At 41.0% G+C, this 26556-nt stretch overlaps 1 protein-coding gene across 2 annotated transcripts in view; it reads left to right on the forward strand.

Annotated features, from left to right (window-relative positions):
- Positions 1 to 26556, forward strand: part of SORCS1 (sortilin related VPS10 domain containing receptor 1) — a 556814-nt gene that overhangs the window by 346051 nt on the left and 184207 nt on the right. For both annotated transcript variants that reach the window (XM_073793984.1, XM_073793985.1), the window contains exon 5: positions 15145 to 15218. In XM_073793984.1, the coding sequence (XP_073650085.1) occupies positions 15145 to 15218 (74 nt within the window). The remainder of the gene's footprint in view (positions 1 to 15144; positions 15219 to 26556) is intronic.

The raw sequence follows: 26556 nt of genomic DNA on the forward strand, positions 1-26556 counted from the left end.
GTAACATTTTCATGTATCCTGCCTTGTCAAGCATGGCTGCTGCCAGCAGTGTTGCCAAGGAGGGGAGTGGTTTGAGAAGGAGGGAGTCTTGTCCTTGTAAATAGACATATTTTGTGAAGTTATGACTCTGTAGGTTTCATACTAAATTTTTTTTTTAAATATTATCTTTTCCAACTTCCTCTCTTCAGTACAATAGGATATTGTAAGTTCAGATTACACATGGCACATGAGGTATTCCAAGAGATCCAGAGGCCCAGCCAGGATCTCATAGCTGGCAAGAGGAAGAGAAACCAGAAGTCAGCTACCCTTCTAAAATGACCAGGTCCCTTTACTGAGCTAGACCCTTAATATAAAATACTATGAGAGGGCTTTCCCAGGACTTCCAGATGGGACAATTACCCTCCTCACCTCCCTTTCCCACACCCATCCTCGCTTGCTCTTTGGCCCCTTTCCACACCTCCTTTTCCCTTCAAGTGAGAAAAGCCTAGTTCCCGAGCCGGTGGAGTGGGTTCCCTCGCCCCTGCTCCTCCCACCCGGGTCCCCCCTCCAGCCATCGCTACTGCCACCACCTCGGTTCCGTTCAATCAATTTTTGCTGCATGTCAACACTTATTACCAAAGAAGTGATACATTGCCTCACCACCCTCCTGTTCTCTTTGTGAACAACAACATGCATTTTCCAAGAAGTTAAGTGAAACTAAGGATCCAGTTGGTGGCCACTGAACAGAGCGAAGGGTTGGGTCCTCTAATCTTCATGAGCAACAAGGACATTTTAATCATAATGAATGGTTCAAGTACTAATATCCCACTACTCCAGGTAAATAGTTAAGAAGAACATAGGCCTCAATTCAGTATTTATCGATATAAAGGATTCTTGCCAGAATGGTGAGTTCAGTCAGTGTATTAACATTTTTGGATTGCAAAGTATAATCTGACTATGAATAGCAGGTGATTAATATACCAGAATAATACTATCAGAATCAGAGTGGATAAGAATGGTTTTTTGGGCCTGCATGCCTGCCCTCTTGCTGTGCTCCTGATTAAAGAAATTAGTCCTTCCTTTCCAACTTAGTCCCTGGAAAGAAGTTTCAGCCTGAGAGCTTGTGGGATCTTAGTTCCCAGGGCGGAGGTTGGGCCCAAGCTTCTGCAGTGGGAGCTCTGAGTCCAAACCACTGGACTAACAGAGAACCTCACACACCAGGGAACATCAGTCGGAGTGAGGCCTCCCAGAGGTCTTCATCTCATCACCAAGACCCAGCTCTATCCAACTGCCTACAAACTCCAGTGCTGGACATCTCAGGCCAAACAACCAGTAAGACAGGAAAGCAGCACCAACCATCAGAAAAAAAAAAAAAAAGAAATGACAAAAAAATTTGTTGCAGAGGAAGGAGCAAGGTAAAAACCTACAAGACCAAATAAATGAAGATGAAATAGGCAACCTACCTGAAAAAGAATTCAGAATAATGATAGTAGGGGTGATCAAAACTCTCAGAAACAATGGGGAAAATACAAGAAACATTTAACAAGGATCTAGAAGAACTAAAGAGCAAACAAACAGTGATGAACAACACAATGACTGAAATTAAAAATACTCTACAAGGAATCAATAACAGAATAACTGAGGTAGAAGAAGAGATAAGTGAGCTGGAAGGTAAAATGGTGGAAATAACTGCCAGGGAGCAGAATAAAGAAAAAAGAACCAGAGGAGATGAGGACAGTCGCAGAGACCTCTGGGACAACATTAAATGCACCAACATTCAAATCATAGGCATCCTAGAAGAAGAAGAAAAAAAGAAAGGGTCTGAGAAAATATTTGAAGAGATTATAGTCGAAAACTTCCCTAACATGGGAAAGGAAATAGTCAGTCAAGTCCAGGAAGCGCAGAGAGTCCCAACAGGATAAACCCAAAGAGAAATACGCCGAGACACATATTAATCAAACTATCAAAAATTAAATACAAAGAAAAAATATTTAAAGCGTCAAGGGAAAAGCAACAAACAACATACAAGGAAATCCCTGTAAGGTTAACAGCTGATCTTTCAGCAGACACTCTGCAAGCCAGAATGGAGTGGCAAGATGTATTGAAACTGATGAAAGGGAAAAACCTACACCAAGATTATTCTACCCAGCAAGGATCTCATTCAGATTCGACAGAGAAATTAAAACCTTTACAGAAAAGCAAAAGTTAAGAGAATTCAGCACCACCAAACCAGTTTTACAACAAGTGCTAAAGGAACTTCTCTAGGCAGGAAATACAGGAGAAGGAAAAGACTCACAATAAAAAATCCAAAACAATTAAGAAAATGGTAATAGGAACATACATATCGATAATTACCTTAAATGTAAATGGATTAAATGCTCCAACCAAGAGACATAGACTGGCTGAATGGATACAAAAACAAGACCCATATATATGCTGTCTACAGCAGACCCACTTCAGGCCTACGGACACAAACAGACAGAAAGTGAGGGGATGGAAAAAGATATTCCATGCAAATGGAAACCAAAAGAAAGCTGGAGTAGCAATTCTCATATCAGACAAAATAGACTTTAAAATAAAGACTATTACAAGAGACAAAGAAGGACACTACAGAATGATTAAGGGATCAACCAAGAAGAAGATACAACAATTGTAAATATTTATGCCCCCAACATAGGTGCACCTCAATACATAAGGCACATGCTAGCAGCCATAAAAGGAAAATCAACAGTAACACATTCATAGCAGGGGACTTTAATACCCCACTTTTACCAGTGGACAGATCATCCAAAATGAAAATAAATAAGGAAACACAAGCTTTAAATGATACATTAAACAAGGTGGAAATAATTGATATTTATAGGACATTCCATCCAAAAACAACAGGATACACTTTATTCTCAAGTGCTCATGGAACATTCTCCAGGATAAATCATATCTTGGATCACAAATCAAACCTTGGTATATTTAAGAAATTGAAATCATATCAAGTATCTTTTCTGACCACAACGCTATGAGAATAGATATCAGTTACAGGAAAAAAACTAAAAAATACAAACACATGGAGGCTAAACAATATGCTACTAAATAACCAAGAGATTGCTGAAGAAATCAAAGAGGAAATCAAAAAATGCCTAGAAACAAATGACAATGAAAACACGATGACCCAAAACCTGTGGGATGCAGCAAAAGCAGTTCTAAGAGGCAAGTTTATAGCAATACAATCCTACCTCAAGAAACAAGAAACATCTCAAATAAACAACCTAACCTTACACATAAAGCAATTAGAGAAAGAGGAACAAAAAAAAAACCCAAAGTTAGCAGAAGGAAAGAAATCATAAAGATCAGATCAGAAATAAATGAAAAAGAAACAAAAGAAATAATAGCAAAGATCAATAAAACTAAAAGCTGGTTCTTTGAGAAGATAAACAAGATTGATAAACCATTAGCCAGACTTATCAAGAAAAAAAAGGGAGAAGACTCAAATCAACAGAATTAGAAATGAAACAGGAGAAGTAACAACTGACACTGCAGAAAAACAAAGGATCATGAGTGATTACTACAAGCAGCTGTATGCCAATAAAATGGACAACCTGGAAGAAATGGACAAATTCTTAGAAAAGCACAACCTTCCGTGACTGAACCAGGAAGAAATACAAAATATAAACAGACGAGTCACAAGCACTGAAATTGAAACTGTGATTAAAAATCTTCCAACAAACAAAGGCCCAGGACCAGGCGGCTTCACAGGTGAATTCTACCAAACATTTAGAGAAGAACTAACACCTATCCTTCTCAAACTCTTCCAAAATAGAGCAGAGGGAGGAATACTCCCAAACTCATTCTATGAGGCCACCATCACCCTGATACCAAAACCAGACAAAGATGTCACAAAAAAAAACTACAGGCCCATATCACTGATGAACATAGATGCAAAAATTCTCAACAAAATACTAGCAAACAGAATACAACAGCACATTAAAAGGTTCATACACCATGATCCAGTGGAGTTTATCCCAGGATGCAAGGACTCTTCGGTATATGCAAATCAATCAATGTGATACTCCATATTAACAAATTGAAGGATAAAAAACATATGATAATCTCAATAGATGCAGAAAAAGCTTTTGACAAAATTCAACACCATTTATGATAAAAACTCTCCAGAAGGTGGGCATAGAGGGAAATCACCTCAATATAATAAAGGCCATATATGACAAACCCACAGCCAACATCATTCTCAATGGTGAAAAACTGAAACCATTTCCACTAAGATCAGGAACAAGACAAGGTTGCCCACTCTCACCACTATTATTCAACATAGTTTTGGAAGTTTTAGCCATGGCAGTCAGAGAAGAAAAAGAAATAAAAGGAATCCAAATCAGAAAAGAAGTAAAGCTGTCACTGTTTGCAGATGACATGATACTATACATAGAGAATCCTAAAGAAAACTACTAGAGGTAATCAATGAATTTGGTAAAGTAGCAGGATACAAAATTAATGCACAGAAATCTCTTGCATTCCTATACACTAATGATGAAAATTCTGAAAGAGAAATTAAGGAAACACTCCCGTTTACCACTGCAATAAAACGAATAAAATACCTAGGAATAAAGCTACCTAAGGAGACAAAAGACCTGTATGCAGAAAACTATAAGACACTGATGAAAGAAATTAAAGATGACAGAAACAGATGGAGAGATGTTCCATGTTCTTGGATTGGAAGAATCAACATTGTGAAAATTACTATACTACTCAGAGCGATCTACAGATTCAGTGCAATTCCTATCAAACTACCAATGGCATTTTTCCCAGAACTAAAACAAAAAGTTGCACAATTTGTATGGAAACACAAAAGACCCTGAATAGCCAAAACAATCTCGAGAAAGAAAAACAGAGCTGGAGGAATCAGGCTCCTGGACTTCAGACTATACTACAAAGCTGCAGTAATCAAGACAGTGTGGTTCTGGCAGCAGAACAGAAATATAGATCAATGGAACAGGATAGAAAGACCAGAGATAAACCCACGCACAATATGGTCACCTTATCTTTGATAAAGGAGACGAGAGTATACAATGGAGAAAAGACAGCCTCTTCAATAAGTGGTGCTGGGAAAACTGGACAGCTATATGTAAAAGAATGAAATTAGACCACTCCCTAAAACCATACACAAAAATAAACCCAAAATGGATTAAAGACCTAAATGTAAGGCCAGACACTATCAAACTCTTAAAGGAAAACCTAGCCAGAACACTCTATGGCATAAATCACAGCAAGATCCTTTTTGACCCATCTCCTAGAGAAATGGAAATAAAAACAAAAATAAACAAATGGGACCTAATGAAACTTCAAAGCTTTTGCACAGCAAAGGAAACCATAAACAAGACGAAAAGACAACCCTCAGAATGGGAGAAAATATTTGCAAATGAAGCAACTGACAAATGATTAATCTCCAAAATATACTAGCCTGTCATACCAAAAAAAAAAAAAAAAAAAAAAACAACCCAATCCAAAAATAGGCAGAAGACCTAAATAGTCGTTTCTCCAAAGAAGATATACAGATTGCCAACAAACACATGAAAAGATGCTCAACATCACTAATCATTAGAAAGATGCAAATCAAAACTACTATGATGTGTCACTTCACACCAGTCAGAATGGCCATCATCAAAAAATCTACAAACAATAAATGCTGGAGAGGGTGTGGAGAAAAGGGAACCCTTTTGCACTGTTGGTGGGAATGTAAATTGATGGAGCCACTATAGAGAACAGTATGGAAGTTCCTTAAAAAACTAAAAATAGAACTACCATACGACCGAGCAATCCCACTACTGGGCATAAACCCTGAGAAAATCGTAATTCAAAAAGAATCATGTACCACAATGTTCATTGCAGCACTATTTACAATAGCCAGGACATGGAAGCAACCTAAGTGTCCACTGACAGATGAATGGATAAAGATGTGGCACATATATACAATGGAATGTTACTCAGCCATAAAAAGAAATGAAATTGAGTTATTTGTAGTGAGTTGGATGGACCTAGAATCTGTCATACAGAGCGAAGTAAGTCAGAAAGAGAAAAACAAATACCATATGCTAACACATATATATGGAATCTAAAAAGAAAAATTGGTTCTAAATGAACCTTGGGGCAGGACAGGAATAAAGGCACAGATGTAGAGAATGGACTTGAGGACATGGGGAGGGGCAAGGGTAAGCTGGGACAAAGGGAGAGAGTAGCATTGACGTATATACACTAGCAAATGTAAAATAGCTAGCTAGTGGGAAGCAGCTGCATGGCACAGGGAGATTAGCTTGGTGCTTTGTGACCACCTAGAGGGGTGGGATAAGGAGGGTGGGAGGAAGCCGCAAGAGGGAAGGGATATGGGGATATACGTATGCATATAGCTGATTCACTTTGTTATACAGTAGAAACTAACGCAACACTGTAAAGCAATTATACTCCAATAAAGATGTTAAGAAAAAATTCTATGAGATAGAGTCACAAATTCTGATCTGAAAGGCTCTCACTCTCTTGACTTGCTTAACTCCAATGCCTGCCTGGCTGATCTAAGTATACTCATGATGAGAAAATGTCCCAGAACAAGAAGACTTGTGATCCAAAGCCGAACAGCCTCAGCTACTCCAGGAAAGGCCATGCTAAGCAGTATCCAACCTCAGAGGCTGGGTACGTGGATGCATTGTTTAGGGTCCTTCCTTGGCTTCCTGAAAGTCAGGAGGAAAAAAGCAATAACAAGTTCTTCTCCTTGCCATTCCTCCTTTCCTCAGGGCCTGTGGACAGCTCGGGCTAGAGGCAATAATCAGCAGAAAGGGGAGAGCGTGAGAGCTAGTATTGACCTTTTACTCTGTGGGAAGCTTTATGCCAGACTTTTCACACTGATACCTCAACTCTATTCTTACATGAAACATCAGATGTATCATTATGCCAGTTAGAATTGGGGGAATCTGAGGCTCTGAAAGGTTAAGAAAAGTCCCAAGGTGGTTGGTAGAGCCAGGAGTCTTATCCAGGTTTGACCCTCTTCACTCAGTCCTCGCTGCACCAAAATGCTTGCCTCCCTACAAAAGCCATTGCGATCCTTTTCTTTTTTTCCTTTTCTTTAATTGCCAATTTTTTTTTCTATTTTTATGTAACCATCTTTCCACTCTCCAACCTACCGTGAGACCTGTTCCCTCTGACAGATGCACTAGTACACATTTCAAGAGCTGAGTTTCACAGCAGAGAGAAAACTGTTGTTTGAAGATCACACAGCAGAGGAAGGGAGAGGGAGGGACCGGCAAGTCAGAGGGTCATTGCCCCTGGCTGCTTCCCAGGCAGACAGCAGTCCCTTGTGAACCCTCAGACCAGCTTGTGACTGAAACACTGTGACCCCTGCTCATCTCTTCCAACCTTGCACCAGCTCTGGCCCCAGGGGTCTGTATGTAGAATCTCACCCTGCCCAGGTAAAATGACTGGAGCTTTCAGAAGTGACCCTCTCTGTAAGCTGGTGCAGTCACTATGGAAAACAGTCTGGAGATTCATTAAAAAACTAAAAATAGAGCTACCATATGATCCAGCAATCCCACTCCTGAGCATTTATCCAGAAAAGATGAAAACTCTCATTCAAAAAGATAAATGTGCCCCAGTGTTCATAGCAGCACTATTTACGACAGCCAAGACATGGAAGCAACCTAAATGTCCATTGACGAATGGATGAAGAAGATGTGGTATACACATACACACATGCACACACAATGGACTGTTTATTACTCAGCCATGAGAAAGAATGAAATAATGTCATTTGCAGCAACATGGATGGACCTAGAGGTTATCGTACTAAGAGAAGTAAGTCTGACAGAGAAAGACAAATATCATATGATATTACTTATATGTGGAATCTAAAAAAATGATACAAATGAAGTTATTTACAAAACAGAAACAGACTCACAGGCATAGAAAACAAACTTATGGTTACCAAAGGGGAAAAGGGGAGTGGGGGGAAGGATAAATTAGGAGTTTGGGATTAACAGATACACACTACTATATATATAAAATTGATAAGCAACAAGGTCCTACTGTACATCACAGGGAACTATATTCAATGTCTTGTAATAACCTATAATGGAAAAGAATATGAAAAGGAATACATATATGTAAAAAGAATATGTATATGAAAAAGAATATATATATGCATATATATAACTGAACAACTTTGCTGTACACCAAAAACTAACACAACATTGTAAATCAACTATACTTCAATAATAAGTTAATTAAAAAGCAAAAATAAATAAATAAATAAAAAATAAATCAGTAGTCCTTGGAATGATTAGATTAAATATCTGGATATTCCAGAAAAGCATCTAAAGCCCATCATTCAAATTTAAGACAAAATTTATAGTTCCCTGTGTGTATATAGCACAGGGAACTGTATTCAACATCTTGCAATAACCTATAATAGAAAAGAATCTGAAAAAGAGTATATATATATACACATTCACATATATATATATATATATATGAATCACTTTGCTGTACACCTGAAACTAACACAGCATTGTAAATCAACTATATTTCAATTTAAAAAAAATGTGACCCTCTCTTACGCTCTACTTCTAGTCAGATTTTTTTTCCTTTTAAAATTTTGTTTATTATTATTCTTGTTATTGTTGTTGTTATTGCCTTTCCTTCTTCCCACACCCAGGGGCCCTGACTCACCCAGGCACCCATCTCTTCCCTGCCCTGATACAGTCACCTTCTAACTGATCTCTCTCCTCTGTTCCATCTTCACACGGCTAATGGATCCATCTTAACAGAGGCACACTTCCAGTTATGTCCCAAGTGACAGTTTTCTCCTCCTGCTTATTTTTGTCTCTCAAAACCTGCTGAGCTTCATCATATATTCATTTAAATAATGGGATGATTACATGGTTATTGAGGGCTATTCATTTTTTCCCATCAGTGTCTTGATATTGGGGATCTGTGATACAGATCCTTACTAGCTTCTAATTATTTTACTTATCTTCCATTTATTTCCATATCTATATTATAGGAGTTTTAAGGCCGAGAGTCCATTTGACATTTCCCTAAGTACCTCCAGACGTGGGAGCACAGGAAGAGTCCGTGAACTGAACTGGTCCACAGCCACATATTGACCCTTGTGGCCCAGCCAGCCCCAGTTCCATATGTCGAATCCCCCAAGCCTGCCTCAAAGTGCCAAACACAACTATGGGGTATGTGACAGACTTCGGTGACAGCTGGGGAATGGCCAGTGACAGATTTGATAAATCCAGCCTTCAGAGAGATTGATGGAGCCGGTGACATGTCATCATTCCTGCTCTCTCTTCATCAGCAAAGCCTGAGCGCTCAGCCTTGGTGCCCTTGTATTTTGACCTTTGGGAACAGTCTCCATTAGCTCCCCGCAAGTTATGGTAGGATTGCATTCATCCAGTCTGCTCCCAGGCCATGTTTATAGCCTCTACTCCCACTTCACTTCCCTTTACGCACCTCCACCAAACTGGGTCTCTTGCAGTTGACAAAAGAAGAACAAAGATACCGCCCTAACCTTGGCTGCTCTGTTTATTTGCTCAGACTGACCCACTTGCCCTGCAACACTCTTTTCTCACATCTTCAAATTAAGAACTTTTTACTGTATTCCTAGTCCCACCTTGAAAGCTTTGGCAGATCCCCAGCTTCTTCCTGTCTTACATAAGCCACCGTAACACTCTGGGCAAAATATAACAACACTTACGATACTTTGTGTGTGATATCCCTGAGAAACTAGCTTTTCCTCTGGGGAACTTACATCTCTCGGGGTTTGGGGGAGCTGGTCTGGGATGGGTCATCATGGTTCTCTATCTCTCCCTGTACCCACCGGCCAAGGAGAAGGCTTGTGTCAGTGCTGGGTGGAGTTTTAGGTCCTTTATAATGTGATTTCCCCTAAGAGTGGGTGCTGGCTTCCTGTGCTGTGCAACTAGAGCAGCAGAGCTCATCTCTGAAGACCATGGATTTCTCTGGACTGATTTTCTTCCTATTGAGGCTGGGGGAGGAAGGGCTTGATATTTGCAATGCCTTGGGGGCTGGCATTAGAAATGTATTTGAAGTCCTCAAGGTCCCATCTCTTTCTTGCTAAAGAATGCAGTAACAGCAGTGAGAACTGGAGAGGCATGAGGTGGAAGAGTGCTTTGCACCCAGGCCATCCGCAGGGCGATATTAGGATGAAGCAAATCAAATAGAACTGGCAGGGTTTTCTGTCAGCCTTTCCAGGAAGGGCAGTTTGCAAGCCTCCTGCCTCTAAAATGTTAAGGGCAGAGAAGGAAAGGGGAGGGAGCAGGCAACCTTGAAAAGAACCAACTGCAAGAAGTGTTCCTCCAACAAGGAAACTTCTGCAGGAGCCCACGTGGGGGAGACCTAGGGACCTGCCTCCTGATGGGAAAGTCACCGTGGGGACCTTTGTGGTGAAAGCATCCAGTCCCATCAACCAAAGACTGAAACATGCTGTCACTCTTACCTTCTATCAAATGGTGTCCTTGCACCAATTCCCTAGCTGCAAAAGAAAATTCCTAATGTGTACCTATCTAACAATCTAAAATGAGGGGCTGCACTGATCTGATTTAGAACTGTTGAGGAGACTTTTTGGAGACAGTGGTGCTTGCAAGCTTTTGCATTAACACAAGGAAGTGGAATTTCTATTCAAAGAAAGATGCCACTCTGCTAGGGATTCAACCAAAATGTGAATGGTAAGAAGATGGAAAATGAAAGTTGGAAACAGCTGCTCTCATACCCCACTTCTTTCAGCCCATCTTAATCTGCTATAGTTTAGGTATCCTGAGCAAAGTCAATGAATCTCACTTTTGCCCACCTCCAAGCTATTTGTCCTGCTGTGGCCTCTCTCTTTATTCTCCCTTGGAACCTGTGCCCCTCAGCCAACTTGCAGCCCTCTGGAGCATGACAACAGAGATGACTGTACAATTGGTTAAAAGCTCCTAATAAAACCAACCCTTGAAATTGAATCCTTTGCAATTAACTGTATTTTTATCTGCACTCTTCTTATAGCAGACAAAGGCAGATGGCAAGAAAACAAGTCAATGTAAGTGATGTCAAAAAAAAAATAGGAGAAGGAAGGAAGAAAGGAAGGAAGGAAAAAAGAAAGGGAGGGAGGAAGGGAGGAAGGATGGGCTAAATCTTCAGAGGAGGAGCATGGCAAGAAGTGTTGACAGCCCCAGACCAGCATAATAAGGAAGTAGAGGGTTGGGCCCTGAGGCTGCTAATAGGTCTTGAGCATAGATGAGCAATGGGTTTGTGCCCATTAAGTTGTATCTACTGAGATGGGGAAGTGGTCTCAGCTAGTTTAGAGTGATTCTAAACAGGAAGGATTGTCTGCCCTGCATTCTTAGTTAACCAGAATCCTTCCTCCCTCCTTTTCTAAAATGTCTACTCCATTTTTTCCCAATATTTTGTACCAGTGTTAGGAAAACAAAACAAAACTAAACCCCTCCAAGAATGGCCTTTGGGGGTTCATGACAGAGGGTTAGTAGATGAGCAGCGCTCTCCTAAAACTAGTAGAAATATTCTCTTCCTCCCCCTGATCTTTCTACCTCATTCGTTCTCTAGGCTTGGCACTGCTGGAGAAAGCGGCCGATGTCTTCTCTGATGTGACAGATAGTAATGATATTTCTTAGTTCTGTGTTCTGACAGAACTGAGAAACCTTGGCGCTGGAGAGAGACAGGGAGGGAAATAAATCTTACTTAGGTGCTGCCAACACTATGAATTTTATTAAAGGACATTGACTCGTTCTACACGGAAAGCCTTCCACTGGTGGCTGAGACAGTCATTGGGTAAAAAAGGCTTTGATCGCAGTTTTTAGTGGAGCAAAACTTTGCTGCCAGACTCTGCAGGTTTAATTAGCCCATTATCTTGGATGGCTGTGAGTTGTTTTCTTCTTTTCTTGGTATAACATCAGGCTGGACAATTAACTTCTTAGGGAGAAAAGGTTTGAAACAGTAGGTGAAGTGTATAGAGCAGCTCTGTCTAGGGGTGAATATTCAAGACCCTGCCTGCAAGTCTTTGCAAGTTTCAAATGTACTGATATTTATAGTTTTGTTTGTTGGTTTTAGGTACAGACCTCTAGCTATGGATCCATGGAAGTAAAACATATTCCTCTGCTAAATTACCTTTGTCTGTCCTTTGGGAAACCTGAGTGTTTTACTAGGTAGATCCATTGCTAGGTAATTTGCATGATGTAAAGTCAATAGTTTTTTTTTCTACCTGCATCATCTGCTATGTGCTAGGCGCTCTATAGACACAGAAGGATGGGATTCCAGGCGCCTAAAAACTTTGTGATCTCATCAGAGAGGCAGTGAGTGATCTCAGCTATTTTAGAGTGATTTTAGATAGGAAGGAATTTCTGCCTTGCATTAATAAAAGGCTCTCTTGAAAGGCCACTAAGAAAGTTAAATATAAATATGTGGGCTACAGTTTGATAGCATTCCTTGTGCCGTAATTCTTTGGAAATGAGGCCACTGGGAAATCTCGGTGTGTAGGAGAGGGTTCATAGAAAAGATGTCCTCTGATCTGGACTGAAAAAGAAGACTGGCATTGAGGTAGGCAAGTCTTGAAGCCACCTCTGCCAGAGTGGGTAGCACCAGTGAAGGCATGGCAGCGGGCATGTGCCCATGTGTGAATGGAAAGGTGAGAAAGGGAGTCCACTGACACTAAAGGGTACCTTTTGAGATAGGAAACTATAAAAGATGTCACTGAGCTAATAAGAGAGGCTTGGTTTATTGGATTGTGTGGTGTACCCACTGCTTGAGGGGCCTCTGGACGCTCACAAATAACAAAGCATCCCCTTGAAGAGGATAAAAACAAATATCATGGGACATGCCTGACTGGTCCACAGGTTCTGAATCCAAGCCTAGGGGGATCAATTAAAAAAGACATAGAAGAAAAACAATATATACACACAGATGCTGGAACCCAACAGTTCCTCACAGAGATGAATTCTGTGTAAAGGCAGAGATGGCAATCCCTTGGTGTAGCCTTAGGAGAGCTCAGAGTTTATATATGATTTTCAGAATATATGTGGCGAGTCTAGCCTTCACAGAGAATTATTATTATTTCAAACCACCCTGATTCTTTTACATTTGCATAAATCTTTGTATATAAATATAGGTATTAACATACATTTATAAATAGATATAGGCACACACAGTGGTGTGATCTCTGTTTCCTTTAAACTTGTAGAAAGCAGTGCAGCTCTGGGTTTCAATTAAAAAAGATGGTGCAAGGGGAGAGGAAGTATCAGACACTCCGGATCAAGTGCTTGCTGTTGTAATCCAAGTCTGAATATTAAAATGCAAGTGTTCAGGACATGCTGGGAAACAAGAAGCAGGACGTGCACCCTCTGGCTGCTTGGGTTCTGAATCAAGAGGGAGGATGTTGTCTTATCTTCTGTCATCTCTAGGAGGGGAGCTGTCTCCGCATTTCTCCTTGGTGCTCTGAAAATGAATCAAGCATGAAATGTACCCAGGAAACCTTTCTCCCTCAAGCATGATGGGGCAGAGAAAAATAATAAGACTTGAAAGAAGAAGCCACAGATTCTTCTTGGCCGGATGCCCAAATACTCTGTAGTTGGGGCCAAGTGAGCTGCTCGCTTTGGTAGCCAAATATTTCAGCCTGTTTTTGACTTCAGGATGTGTTCTGATCCAGTGGATACAATGTCGTAGTAGCAAGCTCTTCCAAGGGTCAGTAAGTACCCACTTGAGCTGACTTATTTCTTGGACATGGCTGGTCCATCTGCAGCCTTGGTGAGTCACTTGGTGACTCATTTGACCCTTCACTGAGTGCTGGGGATGGAGAGGGAGGAAAGTCATAGTACTCAGTGCAGAGTGACTCACCATCCATTCACTGTGGGATTTGGCAAATGCAGTGGTGGACGACTGCGATGTGAGTGGGTTACAGACCAGGCACATAGGAAGGAGATGTTCCAAATGATACTTTTCGAATCAGCAGCCAAACGTCCATGGGAACCAGAATACCTGGAGTAATAGGAATCTCTGGGCTGCCATCAGAGGACACTTCTAGAGGCAGAAAAGGTTCCATGGTGCTCTAAAAATTACTGGAGAAGAGCAGGGGTACGGAGCAAGCCAGCAATGAAGAACGAGATGTAGGAGAAGAAAGACCTTTGGAGGGGAAGGAGTATTTGGAGGGTTAGACCCTGTCTCTTGAGAAGTGTTTCCTTGCAGTTGCCCTTGGAAAGCACTGAAGCAGTGTAGCTACTGGACTTGAAATCTTCAATAACCATCAGTAACATGGCCATAATACTGGGAGTGATGGTGTGCGGATTAAATGAGGGAATGCAGGAGAAGCACTTGGATCATAGTAAGACCTTAGTCCATGTGAGCTGCTGTTAGAGCCTGCTTCCTTTTTAAAAAACCAACACTGGCTCCTCTTCCCTGCAGGATCGATTCTGGTCTCCCTAACTTGGCCTTCAAAGCCTTTTTCAAGTTACCCTCAACATTTTCATCTAAATTTATTTAGATAAGCCAGGCTTATTCATATACCGTCCCTGCATTTCTCACCTTTGACCCACGTTGTTCCCTTTGTGAGTAATGCCCGTCCCATTTTTGTCAGTTTGAATTCTGCCATTCATTCAGATCCCAGTTGACTCCCCACATATCTCGGAAGCATCCCTCATTGACTTCTGAGTCTCTTTCCTTTGCATTCCTTTATCACTGGTGGTATGCTCATTATTTCAGTCAGGTTTTGGCTATACTGTTGGCTTTCTGAGAGCCAGGTCTAGATTTTGGACTTCTTTGTATTCCAGACAACAGTCTGCCTATGCTGGGGCCAGCGGTACAGCTCACCAGGCAAAACGGGGCATGAATCCCAGTTCATTCTAATATTTAGTGGCATGTGATTTCCAACAAATCACTTAATCTTTGTGAGCTTCAGTTTGCTCAACTGTAAAATGGGCATATTAATGTCTGCCTTGCAGAATGTACGTGGGGAGTAGAACTGATATGCAGAGCACTCATCTGGCATAGAATGGGTGCTAAATAAATGGTAGATATTATTCTTGTTAATAATAATAATCCAGTGAACTGATGTTTGTGCATTCAGTGTACCGTAAAGTCGTGGTGTTGAATACTTTCTGTTGTCCACAGTTATACAGTTCTGCTGAATTTGGGAGAAGGTGGCAGCTTATCCAGGAAGGGGTCATACCGAACAGGTTCTACTGGTAAGTCTCACTCTATTTTCTAGCACATTTAGGATATCACCTGTGAAAATGAGCATTGGAATCTTTTCCTCACCCAGAACTCTCACGTGAATTCTGTTCTTATTGGGTTACGCACACAGCCCCTAGGGCAGAAGGTGACATTGGGGTGGTAAACATCTTAAGGGAATGTTAAAGCAGTGTCATAAATCACTTCACAAACCCAACATAGATAACTGAGATTAATGGACAACAGGGGCTTTGTAACTGTTGTTTTGTTATATTTTGATGAGACTTTGAGACAGACACTTAAGAACATTTTAATAGTGACTTTCATTACTAAAAGCATGATATACACGTATGCGGCATGTTCATATAAAGGTTTTCAGTGTAAATAAGTAGATCTTATTTAGTCTAAAAGCAGATCCTCTTCCCGTTCCTGCTTTCAAGTCTTCTAGACATTCTCATCATCATATGGGACGCAGCCATTGTTTTTAACTTCTTATTTATCCTTCCATAAATGTTCTCTGAATTACTAAACACGTGTAAATATAAATATACATATTAGTAATTGTTTTTTCTTAGTCAGCTTTGACTGCTATAACAAAATACCATAGACTGGGTGGCTTGAACAACACAGAAAAGAAGGAGGGAAAGAAAGTAATATTCTCTCTTTTTTTTTTTTTTTTTTTTACCTTCTGAGCCCATCCCCCTGGTTAAATTAGAGGTGGCCTCCCTCCCTGGGTTACTACAATTGAAAACAAGGGGTAATACAAGTTCTTTTTAGCTTCTGAGTTTCCAAGGGCCTAGATCCCAGCAAAATAAGAACAAAGTACAAAGTATTCTAGTGTAATGTTGACATTACTTATCAATCCCTTTTGAATTTACAACCTAAACCCTATGAAAGACGTGATTCTGCCTTATCCTAATTTATCTAATCTGCCTATGGAAAAGGCATCTAGGTTGTTTCCAGACTTCTGCTAGTATAAACAGTGCCCTGCAGAACTAGCTCAGACAAGAGTTTAAATATCCCTTGTTCACATCATTGAGAATCATTGGCGCAATGACCTTTTAGGAGCCAATGAGCTTCCTGCAGCTAGGACAGTAAAAGTTGTCTCCCCTTTACTCCTCCTGAAATCACACTGCCTCTCACCATGCCTTGGGACTTCCACGTACCTAATAGCTTCCCCCACCACTCCAATTCTCTCACTTCTAAGAGGAATGCATTTTTATCTTTCTTATTTTCAAACACTGCCCTAAGACCCTGTGGGATTTGAAAGCCAGAGAACAGATAAATCTCTTAAAACACTAGTGAAACTGCCTGAAAAAGTAAAAGACAAGTCATTTGCAAACAAACTGGCTCAAAGCTAACACACAGAGACTTCTATATGGAAAGATACTTTCTCCTCCCGCATCACAGAGACATTGATAACTAAATAGGGTTTCTGTTGCTCAGAACTTATTCACCTCTTCCCTGCTGCTCCCACTCAGGAATGGCTGAAGCTTTGTTTTTGGCATCTAAGTTGGATGCCCTTCTCCAGGAATTCAGTTGTAGCTGTCACTGCGTCTCCCTTCTCTGATCAGCATTTCTTCTCTTCCTCACTTACTCATTCGTCCCTTATTCATGAGATACCTTGCATCTCCATGTGTTTTGCCTGTAAATTATAAAGTCACTTTTTGGAAAGCAGGTCCATATTTTTTTCTCTTTTACTGGGTGTTATACGTTCATAGAAAGGCCTCAGAGAATAAATAAATAAAAGACCAAACTAAATTAATGTGGTTCCCCTGGTTTAACCTGGAAATGAAGTTGATGCTTTGCCAGTGAGAAGGTATGAGGGACCAATCATTCCTTAAGTCCTGCTTCCAAGTGACGGAATATATCTGCATGTGGACCCAGCAATTGAAGGCAGAAAGTTGCAGTTCTCAAATGACTGGAGAGAAGTTTGTTCCAACCAATAGAAACAAAGAAACACATTGACCAAAACAAACAAACAAACAAAAAACGGATGAGAGAATTTCCCATGTTAAGCGGTACATGGTACACAGTATCTTCTAGCTCACTGAAGGGCTTATTTACACACAGCTTTGGGAGGTGAACAAATCCATCATTGCTTTGGCTGGTAGTAATTGAACCCATTCTTATCCGTTCTTGGAATGGGGTCCTTCTGTCTGTAAGCCTGATTAGCAAAGCCCTTGTAACCAAATGTTATATCATTATCTTTATAAGAACTATACACACGATCATATATAAATTCTAATTAATCTGTCTGTTGAGTGAAATGAATGATACCCCTTCTCTGCCTCTGGGAATGGAGTCTCTCCATTCAAGTCCTGATATTGTGATAGGCATTATTCAAACTTAAGCAATTTAATCCTCAGAACGATTCTATGAAGTAAGCGTTGCATTCTCATCCCTGACAGATCGGGAACTTTTGGCATGGAGAGGTCAAGTAATTTAGCCAAGGTCACACAGCCAGAAAGCGGCAGAGCCAGGATTCAAATGCAGGCAGAATGGCTTCAAAGCCCATGAGCTACTGAATTAGTGGACTCTACTGCCTAGGCCTCTTGGAATGTTTTTTCTGGGCTGCAGCTGTGAGCCCTAGAAATCTAGCCCATTCAGGCAGATGAGCAGAGGAAATCCAAAGCTCTTTTGGCCGCCATGCCTGTGTGTGTCTCTCTCCAGCTGGGCTTGGCAAATGGCCTCCTTGCGTTCTTTAAGCTAGGTTGTTTTTTCCAGAGAAAGCATGAGACCTTGTAAATTGCACAGTGCACATTGGCTGTTGATGAAATCTCTTGGTCTCTGGCCACATGGTCTGTATTTTCTGACTCTGAGCAACTTCCTAAGGCTGGCAGAAAAGGTGTCATTCAAAGCAGTATTTATTAGACTCCTGGAAATCAGTTGCTTCAAATTACATAAGAACTATAGGGCTATCTAGGATTATTCAGTGAGCTTAATTGAAAGAAGCTCTCATTAATCATTTCTGCTTGAAGCCTGGCTGTGGGAGTGTGGAGGTGACTAAGGGGAACTTTTCTAGTGCTAAATTGAATTGACGAGTGACCCTGGGTAATAATATAGCATTTCCCATGGAGAAACATGAAGATGAATTCATATCTTTTCCTCATCACCTAGTACACTTAAGAAGTATCTTTATGTTGGGTGGCAGTAGTAATGCCACCCCTGGAAGTAATCAATAGCAACTGTGAAACAGTTATGGAGTTTACCAGTTTATCCTTATATTCACGGTGGTTGTTGGTAGTACTATCATACTGACATACATATGAACTTTCTTCCAAGGAGTTTAAATTGCTTCCCAAACTGATTTACATGTTTAGGGCATCTTATAAAACATATTTGAGCACAATACTGCCCTTAATAGAATAGGTGTCTTTCTATTCAACTAACTGCTATAGCAGTCTTGTTCTTTACTATGTCAGAAATCAATCATACTGGGAGGCAGTACAGCCTGGAGGTTAAGGGGCTCAGAGATACTGAGGTGTGGCTTCTAGCTTTGCCATTTACTAAGTAAGGGGTCATGGGGAAGTTAAGTTCTGTGTGCCTCAGTTTTTTTCCCCTGTAAAGTGAAGATAATTAATACCTACTTAATCAAATGAGATGTTTCTTGTGAATTGGTTATATGCCTGGCATCTAAGAGTTGTATTAAGTTCCCACTGGCTAATAGTAGTGTTATTAATAGTAGCTGACTTTTTTTTTTTTTTTTTCTTGCGGTACGCGGGCCTCTCACCGTTGTGGCCTCTCCCGTTGTGGAGCACAGGCTCCGGACGCGCAGGCTCAGCGGCCATGGCTCACGGGCCCAGCCGCTCCGCGGCACGTGGGATCTTCCCGGACCGGGTCACAAACCCGTGTCCCCTGCATCGGCAGGCGGACTCAACCACTGCGCCACCAGGGAAGCCCAGTAGCTGACTTTTTACGTCTCTTAGTTTTGTTTCTCCCCCATGCTGGCTTCATCCTCAGGTCGCTTTCCCCATTCATAGCAATGATGGACATCATCAGCTTTGGTCTTACAACCTAACAGTTTGGAAGCTCCATCAAACCAGTCTGCCTCTTTCCTCATGTTTCCAGGGATTGAATCCCAGTAGTCTGCGTTACTCATGTAGGTCAGACACATATCTTCCCTGGGAACTGAAATAAGAGATGGTGTTGAGTCCCAGTTAAACTGCATGGTTCAAGGTTGGAGGAGAGAGGATTTCTAAAAAGGAAAAAAAAGAGAAAAAGGTTCTGTTATCATAAAATAGACGGATAGATTTTCATTACGGAAAAAATACAGATGGGAGAACTGAGTGCCAGCAAGATACTGTTCCATGAAAGGGATTCGTATTTGTTAATTCACTATATACAATGGTCTGGGCACATGATAAATCGTGCCCTTTGATCCTCATAACAGGACTGTGAGGTAGGGATTTTTACTCTCGTTTTGATGAAATAGAAAAGTGATGTAGTTTACCCAACATAAAATGTAATACAGCCGGGTTTTGAAACTTGGTCTCTCTGGGTCCATGGCTCTTGCTTGCGATAGTAAAGATCAGCTCAAAACTCAAGACTTATTTTCCACCTGTATCCCCCATAATAACTGTTAGTTTAACAGTTGGATAGATAAGAGCCAACGTGCTGCATTTGACACTGAAGAAGAACAAGAAACGGAGGACCAATGTTAGCCAAATGCCTTGAATAAGTGCAGCTTTTGCCAGAAGCCAAGTTTACTATTAGAGGTTGATGAACGTGGTTTGTTGGCATCTGATTCGAGTTTAGGACAAAGCAATGGCAGGCAGTTTTCGTTAGAAACCACTCAGTGATCTTTATCTATGCAAAAGACAAAGCAATCTTAGAACTGTTTCACTTAATTAAAAATACATTCAGATGTACCTTATTGATTATGTCGTTCTGACGTATAGGGGGCTGGCTGGAAACAGGGACAGCTGAATGGCGATGACATGTTTTCTGTGACAAATTCACACATGGAAAATTAAGAGTCGGCTCGACAATGAACCTGTTGTTATTCTGGAATGCCATCTTGTTTCAGTGGTATCCCTCAGGGGGCATAAGACAGCTGTATTATATAGCAGAGGGATGTAGGGATACTTCCGGCTCCATCCTCAGTGTGTTTGAGCAAGTTTCCACATTCTCATTCATCCCCTTTGTTCAATGCCAGTCAGTATGAATGACTTCCCATTGCACATCTTTGGCAACAAGTCCCATTTCTTGAGCACTTACTGTGTGCCAAGCTCTGTGCTGAGTGCTTTGCATATGTTGTTTTAAACAATCCTCAAATCAATGATGTGAAATGATTTATTGATCAAAACTCCGTCAAGACCTGTGATAGAAAAATGCAACCTCTTTTAAGAAAAAAAAAGTTTAAAGCAGTATTGGCTCATGGATCTGATAAATCAGGTCTAACTTTTTCTAGACTCTACTTGATCCAGAGGCTCATTGAAGTCATCAGCTCTTTTTTCTTTCTTTTCTTTTGTTTCCAAAGGCATTTGTTTTTTTATTGAAGTATAATTGATTTACAGTGTTGTGTTGGTTTCAGGTGTACAGCAAAGTTATACATGAAGTCATCACTTCCTACCCAAGGTCCTCTCATCTAACCTCAGGCATAAGAGGCAGATCCATACACTTTTGTTAATATATCTGGCTATAGTCAGAAAACACTCTGGGACTTAAAAAAGTTTCTCTCTGTGCTGATTCATGGCACTGCTGCTCATCATCTAGTCCTTGTTGAATATTGCTGCCAAGCCAATTTCAGCATTTTATTTACCTTGTTGCTTGATAGCTTGTTTTATATTCACCAGGTCACCATGACCCTTCCTCTTCTTCCTTCAGATATGCTGGCATTCAACACAGCATCTTCAAGACTTCTAAGCCACTCACACCAAAGGGGCTTGGAGGGGATATGGCATGAGATGACTCTTGTCTCTTTCCCCAGATGGGTTTAATGGATTCAGTAACAAGAGAATTCTCTCGACTTTTCCTTTCTCAGGTTTTGCAAACTGGAAATGGGGTGAAGTCTAATGATGTTACAAAAAAAATATATATATATATGTACGTATACATATATATGTAAAATGTAATGTATAAAGTAAAACTCTGTGCTGTCAAAATAACTAGAAAATGTGATACTGTAGTTGATAGTATTGGATTAGATAGGGTGTAAGGCTATTTTTTAAAGATACTCTGTCTCATCCTTCACCCACATCTATGAAACTAGTCATTTTCTGCAGAGAACTTCTTAAAAAACACCATCGCTCGCTTTCAATTTTACGTGAGCTGGCAGTGGAACATCCCGCCACTCAAAATCAGCTTTTTCTAGAGCTTCCGTATTTCCGTATTCCCTATATCCAGCCTCAGTGCCTTAGAGTCATATTCAACTCTGTTCTCTTACTCACTCTTTTTTTTTTTTAATAAATTTATTTATTTATTTTTGGCTGTGTTGGGTCTTTGTTGCTGCTTGCGGGCTTTCTCTAGTTGTGGTGAGCGGGGGCTACTCTTCGTTGTGGTGTGCGGGCTTCTCATTGCAGTGGCTTGTCTTGTTGCAGAGCACGAGCTCTAGGCATGCGGACTTCAGTAGTTGTGGTGCACAGGCTTAGTTGCTCTGTGGCATGTGGGATCTTCCCGGACCAGGGCTCGAACGTGCGTCCCCTGAATTGGCAGGCGGATTCTTAATCACTGTGCCACCAGGGAAGTCCTCTTACTCACTCTTAAATCTTTGGGTTTCCAAGTCCCATTGGTTCTACTTCAGGGAAGTTATATCTGTCCACCTCCTCTTCCACCCTCCCTAGCATTACACTGGTTCAGCATCCCCCCCACTAGGAATAGTGAAAAGGCCCCTCCATCCATCCCCTCATATCGTAACTATTGCCAAAGGAATCGTGTAAGCATTTCCCTGATCGAGTGTTTGCCCCATTCCTCATTGCCTACAACATAAAATTAAAAAGAGTAAGAATGTAACCAGGTTCTTGCAAACCTGGGTTCAGATGTATATTTTCTGAGCCAGCCGCCATGCTCCTAGTTCTTTGTGCTACATTCCAGGAGGCCAGATAAAAGTCTAAGCACTGGTTAGTCTATGGAGCAGTCTATATCTCTCATCTCTATGGTTTTATACAACTCCTACCTGGGGATAAACTGTCCTTTTTTGTTTTTGCAGTGATTAATTTTAGCACCTCCTATGTATCAGGACAGTTTGGGTCTTTGAATGCAAAGATAATGTATGAGGGTATTTGTCATTATTAGGATCACAGTATCAGACCTTTATGGCCTTATGTTGATGGCTGTGTCTACCACGTAGCCTTCTTTGGTTCTTGCTTCTTGTTTTTCTAGGCAAGAAGAATCTCTCTCTTTGAATTTCAATGTGATTATGTCATAAATAAAACATAATGTGTCATAGCATGCGTTGTATTACAGGTGTGCGTGTGGGATTGGTTGAAAGAGTACAGGCTTAGAGCCAGCGTATGAAGCTTCCAATCTTAGCTTCACTATCTACTTACTACCTGGGTGATCTTGAGAAACTCCTTCACCTGCCCGAGCTTCAGTTTCCTTATTCGAAGGCTTATTTTGAGAATCAAAAATGGCATATTATCATAATTATTATTAAATAACTTAGCACTTAGTATGTGCTCTATCTTTTTATTTCCTCATTTCCATCTCCTGATGGAGGATAAGTTCCTTAAGGACCAAGAGTGTCATTAACGTATTTCTATCTTGTGTACAACAATAAAAGGAATAGCAGAAACTGTAGTGCACGTGTGCACACACACACACACACACACACACACACACACAGAAATTCATCAAGTACACGTATATATATGTATATGCACAAACATAAACCTCCAGTTGAAACTCATCTTGAATGGACTTGATCAGGGAACCATAATAGATGACCTGTTTTTCTTCCAGCCTGAACAGGTTAGACTTCTAAGCCATTGACGCCATCAAAGTGTATATTGAAAAGTGGGGAGGATTCTAGATCAGTAAAAGGAACAGTTTTCTATGCAGTAGGTTGTTTACTAACTCGACAGGCTGTCCTAAGGAGTCATGAGATCCATGTTAGCAGAGGAATTTAAACAAAAACAGAGTGGCTGCCTCCTGGACTGCTCTCACAGGGAGCTGTGCCGTAGAATATTGACAGATCCTCTACACACTTCAGAATATGGAATTCAGGTGAGGAACTCAGAACCCTCCGTCCTTTGGAGCATGGACTTTATTCTCTCTTCTCTGGAAGTCTCTTCTGGTTCTGAGACTCTGAGCTGAACCATGTGCGTGGCTTGGGTAAGGAGCAGAGAGAAGTAGCAGGAAATCATTCCTGAGATCACATACCAAGAGCTCCAATGGGGCATTTCTGGCACCTATACTAGGCGTGCTGGATAAGAGGATTTTCATTATCCTCGAGAGGACTGGTGTTTTATCTTTTTTTTTTTTTTCCTGTTAATGAGCTCCACTTGAGTGCTATTTCCCTCTCCACTTGCACCTTCCTCCACTTCTTAAATCTCTTCCTGTGATTAGCAAGTTTTCCCTACAAATTAAGTTAAATTTCCCCTGCTACACTGTGAGCCCGTCACTTTTCTCGTGACCTGCATTCACTAATGGCCATTATTGATTCCTGTCCTCCTTGATGACTTCTTGGCTCCATGGACTGTAATTCCTCTATCTCTGAGCAACTGAGATTCAGTCATTTCTCTAGATTTCCACTAAGAACTCTTATGATGGCAGAGTACAAGAGACGGCAGTGAAAGAGTGAAAGAGGGGGAAATCCTCATAATTATGGCTTCCTAATTTATACTAATATTAAAAAAATTTGACTTATGCCCTAGTGATCAGACTTCATTTAGCCTTCGAGTTCAAGACCCTGTGGGTGTGTCCAGTGTCTGTGTCTGTGGTTTCCCTTTTGCTCAGTTAATCATTCTCCACCTTTGTGTGTTCCACTTAGCCAATGAGAGATGCTGTTTGGTGTTTCAGAGTGAGGGATCTGGAGTCAGAATGCTTGTGATATCAACAGAATCCTGTTTTCAAGGGGTGTGACGATGAGCTATTTAGTTACCGTGTCTTCATTTGTATCATAGTCATCATAATAGTGTCTTCCTCATATACTTGTTGTCAGGATGAAAATGAGATTCCAGGTTACACTCTAAACACATAATACATGGTGAATAAATATAACCTATTACTTAAAAGAGGGATAGGACAAGGTGGGTATTAATGAGTTTCTGCAATGTGGCCATCTCACTCTGATACTGATTTAATAATTTATATTTCCAGTGAGCATTTTTAATGTGTGTATGAGTTTTGTTTTTGTTGCCCCAGAATTAAGAACAATGGATAGAAAATCAGCTTACTGTTTTATTTTGTAGCTTCTCAGATAGGTGAAAACTCCTATCATACAATTCATTTAATTTACATCAGTTGAGGCATTTTCAGAGCTAACTCCTGGCCATAAAGATAGAGGAAACAGCCCCTGCCCTCAAGGGGGCCTTCAGCTGCTGAGGTGGGGTTGCAAAGGGAGCCCCTAGAGAAGTCTGTGGAAGGATATTGCCCCTGCATAGCTGCCCCTCTGAGTTTGCAGCCAAGCATTTGGCTTGACGCCTAAGGTCATAAGACTGGAAGTTTGGAAGAAAAGCTGGACTTGTAATTGTGAAGGGAAGAGCAAGGACAAACTAGATAGAAACTACCAGTCCTTCTGCAGTGCCTCCCACCACCTCTAGCCAAAGGGACCTTCAGAGTGAAATAGCTACTACTTCCCTCCTGCCTTGCAGATGTCACACATATTTCCTTTCAGTCCATTATAACTGGAAACCATACAGAGACTCTGGAAAACACAGTCACATCTTCGCCAGGTTGATCCAGTGCAAAATCACCAGAGTCCACCCCTTGGAAACTTGGCACCTGTGCACATCATTTTAAATCGTTTATGACTTCCAAATGAAAACAAAAACAAAATTATGCATCTACCTAGCATGAGAGAACCCCCCATACAACTTAAAACATGATAAATATCTTCCTAAAAAGATGAAAAAACAATTGTCCGTGTCGGGAATATCCTTGGGTGATACTCTTCTTCTAGGGAGTCATACTTTCCCTTTCTGTATTCCATAAGTGAAATACCAACATGTAAGCTCAGCCACCTTAACACATTTTATGTCAAAACAGAGGAATGGGAAAGAGGAAAAAGAAAGGAAAAGATTTACACACACACACACACACACACACACACACAAATATATTTATATTAAATTAGATGAGGATGGGTCTCTAAGGAATGGCTCCTAAGGAAAGGAATTTTTCTGTTAATAGGCCAAAGAAGAGAAGAAATTGACCCAAAATCTAGGATAGGGCTTCCCTGGTGGCGCAGTGGTTGAGAGTCCGCCTGCCGATGCAGAGGACACGGGTTCGTGCCCCGATATGGGAAGATCCCACATGCCGCGGAGCGGCTGGGCCCCTGAGCCATGGCCGCTGAGCCTGCGCGTCCGGAGCCTGTGCCCCGCAACGGGAGAGGCCACAGCAGTGAGAGGCCCGCATACCTCAAAAAAAAAAAAAAAAGACACCTACTAATTTAAGAGACGTTAAAATTAAAAAAAAAAAAATAACGTTTTGGAATTAATGAGATGGGTGCACAATAAATATTTGTTGAATGATTGAAAGGTGAGGAGTGGATACTGGAGATGAGACAACCATAGATATTTATTTTTCAAACCAAAGGTTAGATAAGGTTGTCTAAATAGATAACTAATGAGATATGGAATGGTAAATTCTACACAGGAGGGTAGTGGAGACCCAGAACCGGATCATTTGACTGGGTAGGAATGAAATGCAGAGTCGGCTGAGAAAGATCTTAAAAACAACAGTAAGATGCTGAATCCTTGTAGATGACTAGCCCTGATGTGTTTATGCATCAGAATCTCAGGATTCTTAAAAGACTTAGGGCTCATCATATCTGGCTTCTAACTTGCAGGAATCCCTTCTACAAAATTCTAAGTAAGTGGCTGAAAACAGCCCTTTGGATTAAGAATGGAATTTTGTCTGTCTGTCAGGATCTGTCTTCCTCTGAAGACAATAACTAGAGGAAATACACTAGTCCCACTGTTTTTTCATTGTTGGCTCTCTGGCACTTAAAACATGAACACCTCTAAGCAGAGCAATTCTATAATTTAGAGAAAGCTGTCAAGGTTTTCACAGGCATGGAAAGATGTGCCCTGAGGTGGGGTGGGGGGAATGGAATTTGCTGCAGCATTTATGAGATTTATGGTAAAGGTTTTTACACAAGTGTTGAAGTTTAAGGCAGATAAATCCCAGAAGACAAATGCCACCAGTAATTGAATTTCAAAGCCATTATCATGTGCTGAGCAGAGCAAC

This window comes from Tursiops truncatus, chromosome 16, assembly GCF_011762595.2.
Source record: "Tursiops truncatus isolate mTurTru1 chromosome 16, mTurTru1.mat.Y, whole genome shotgun sequence".
NCBI classification, from domain to species: domain Eukaryota; kingdom Metazoa; phylum Chordata; class Mammalia; order Artiodactyla; family Delphinidae; genus Tursiops; species Tursiops truncatus.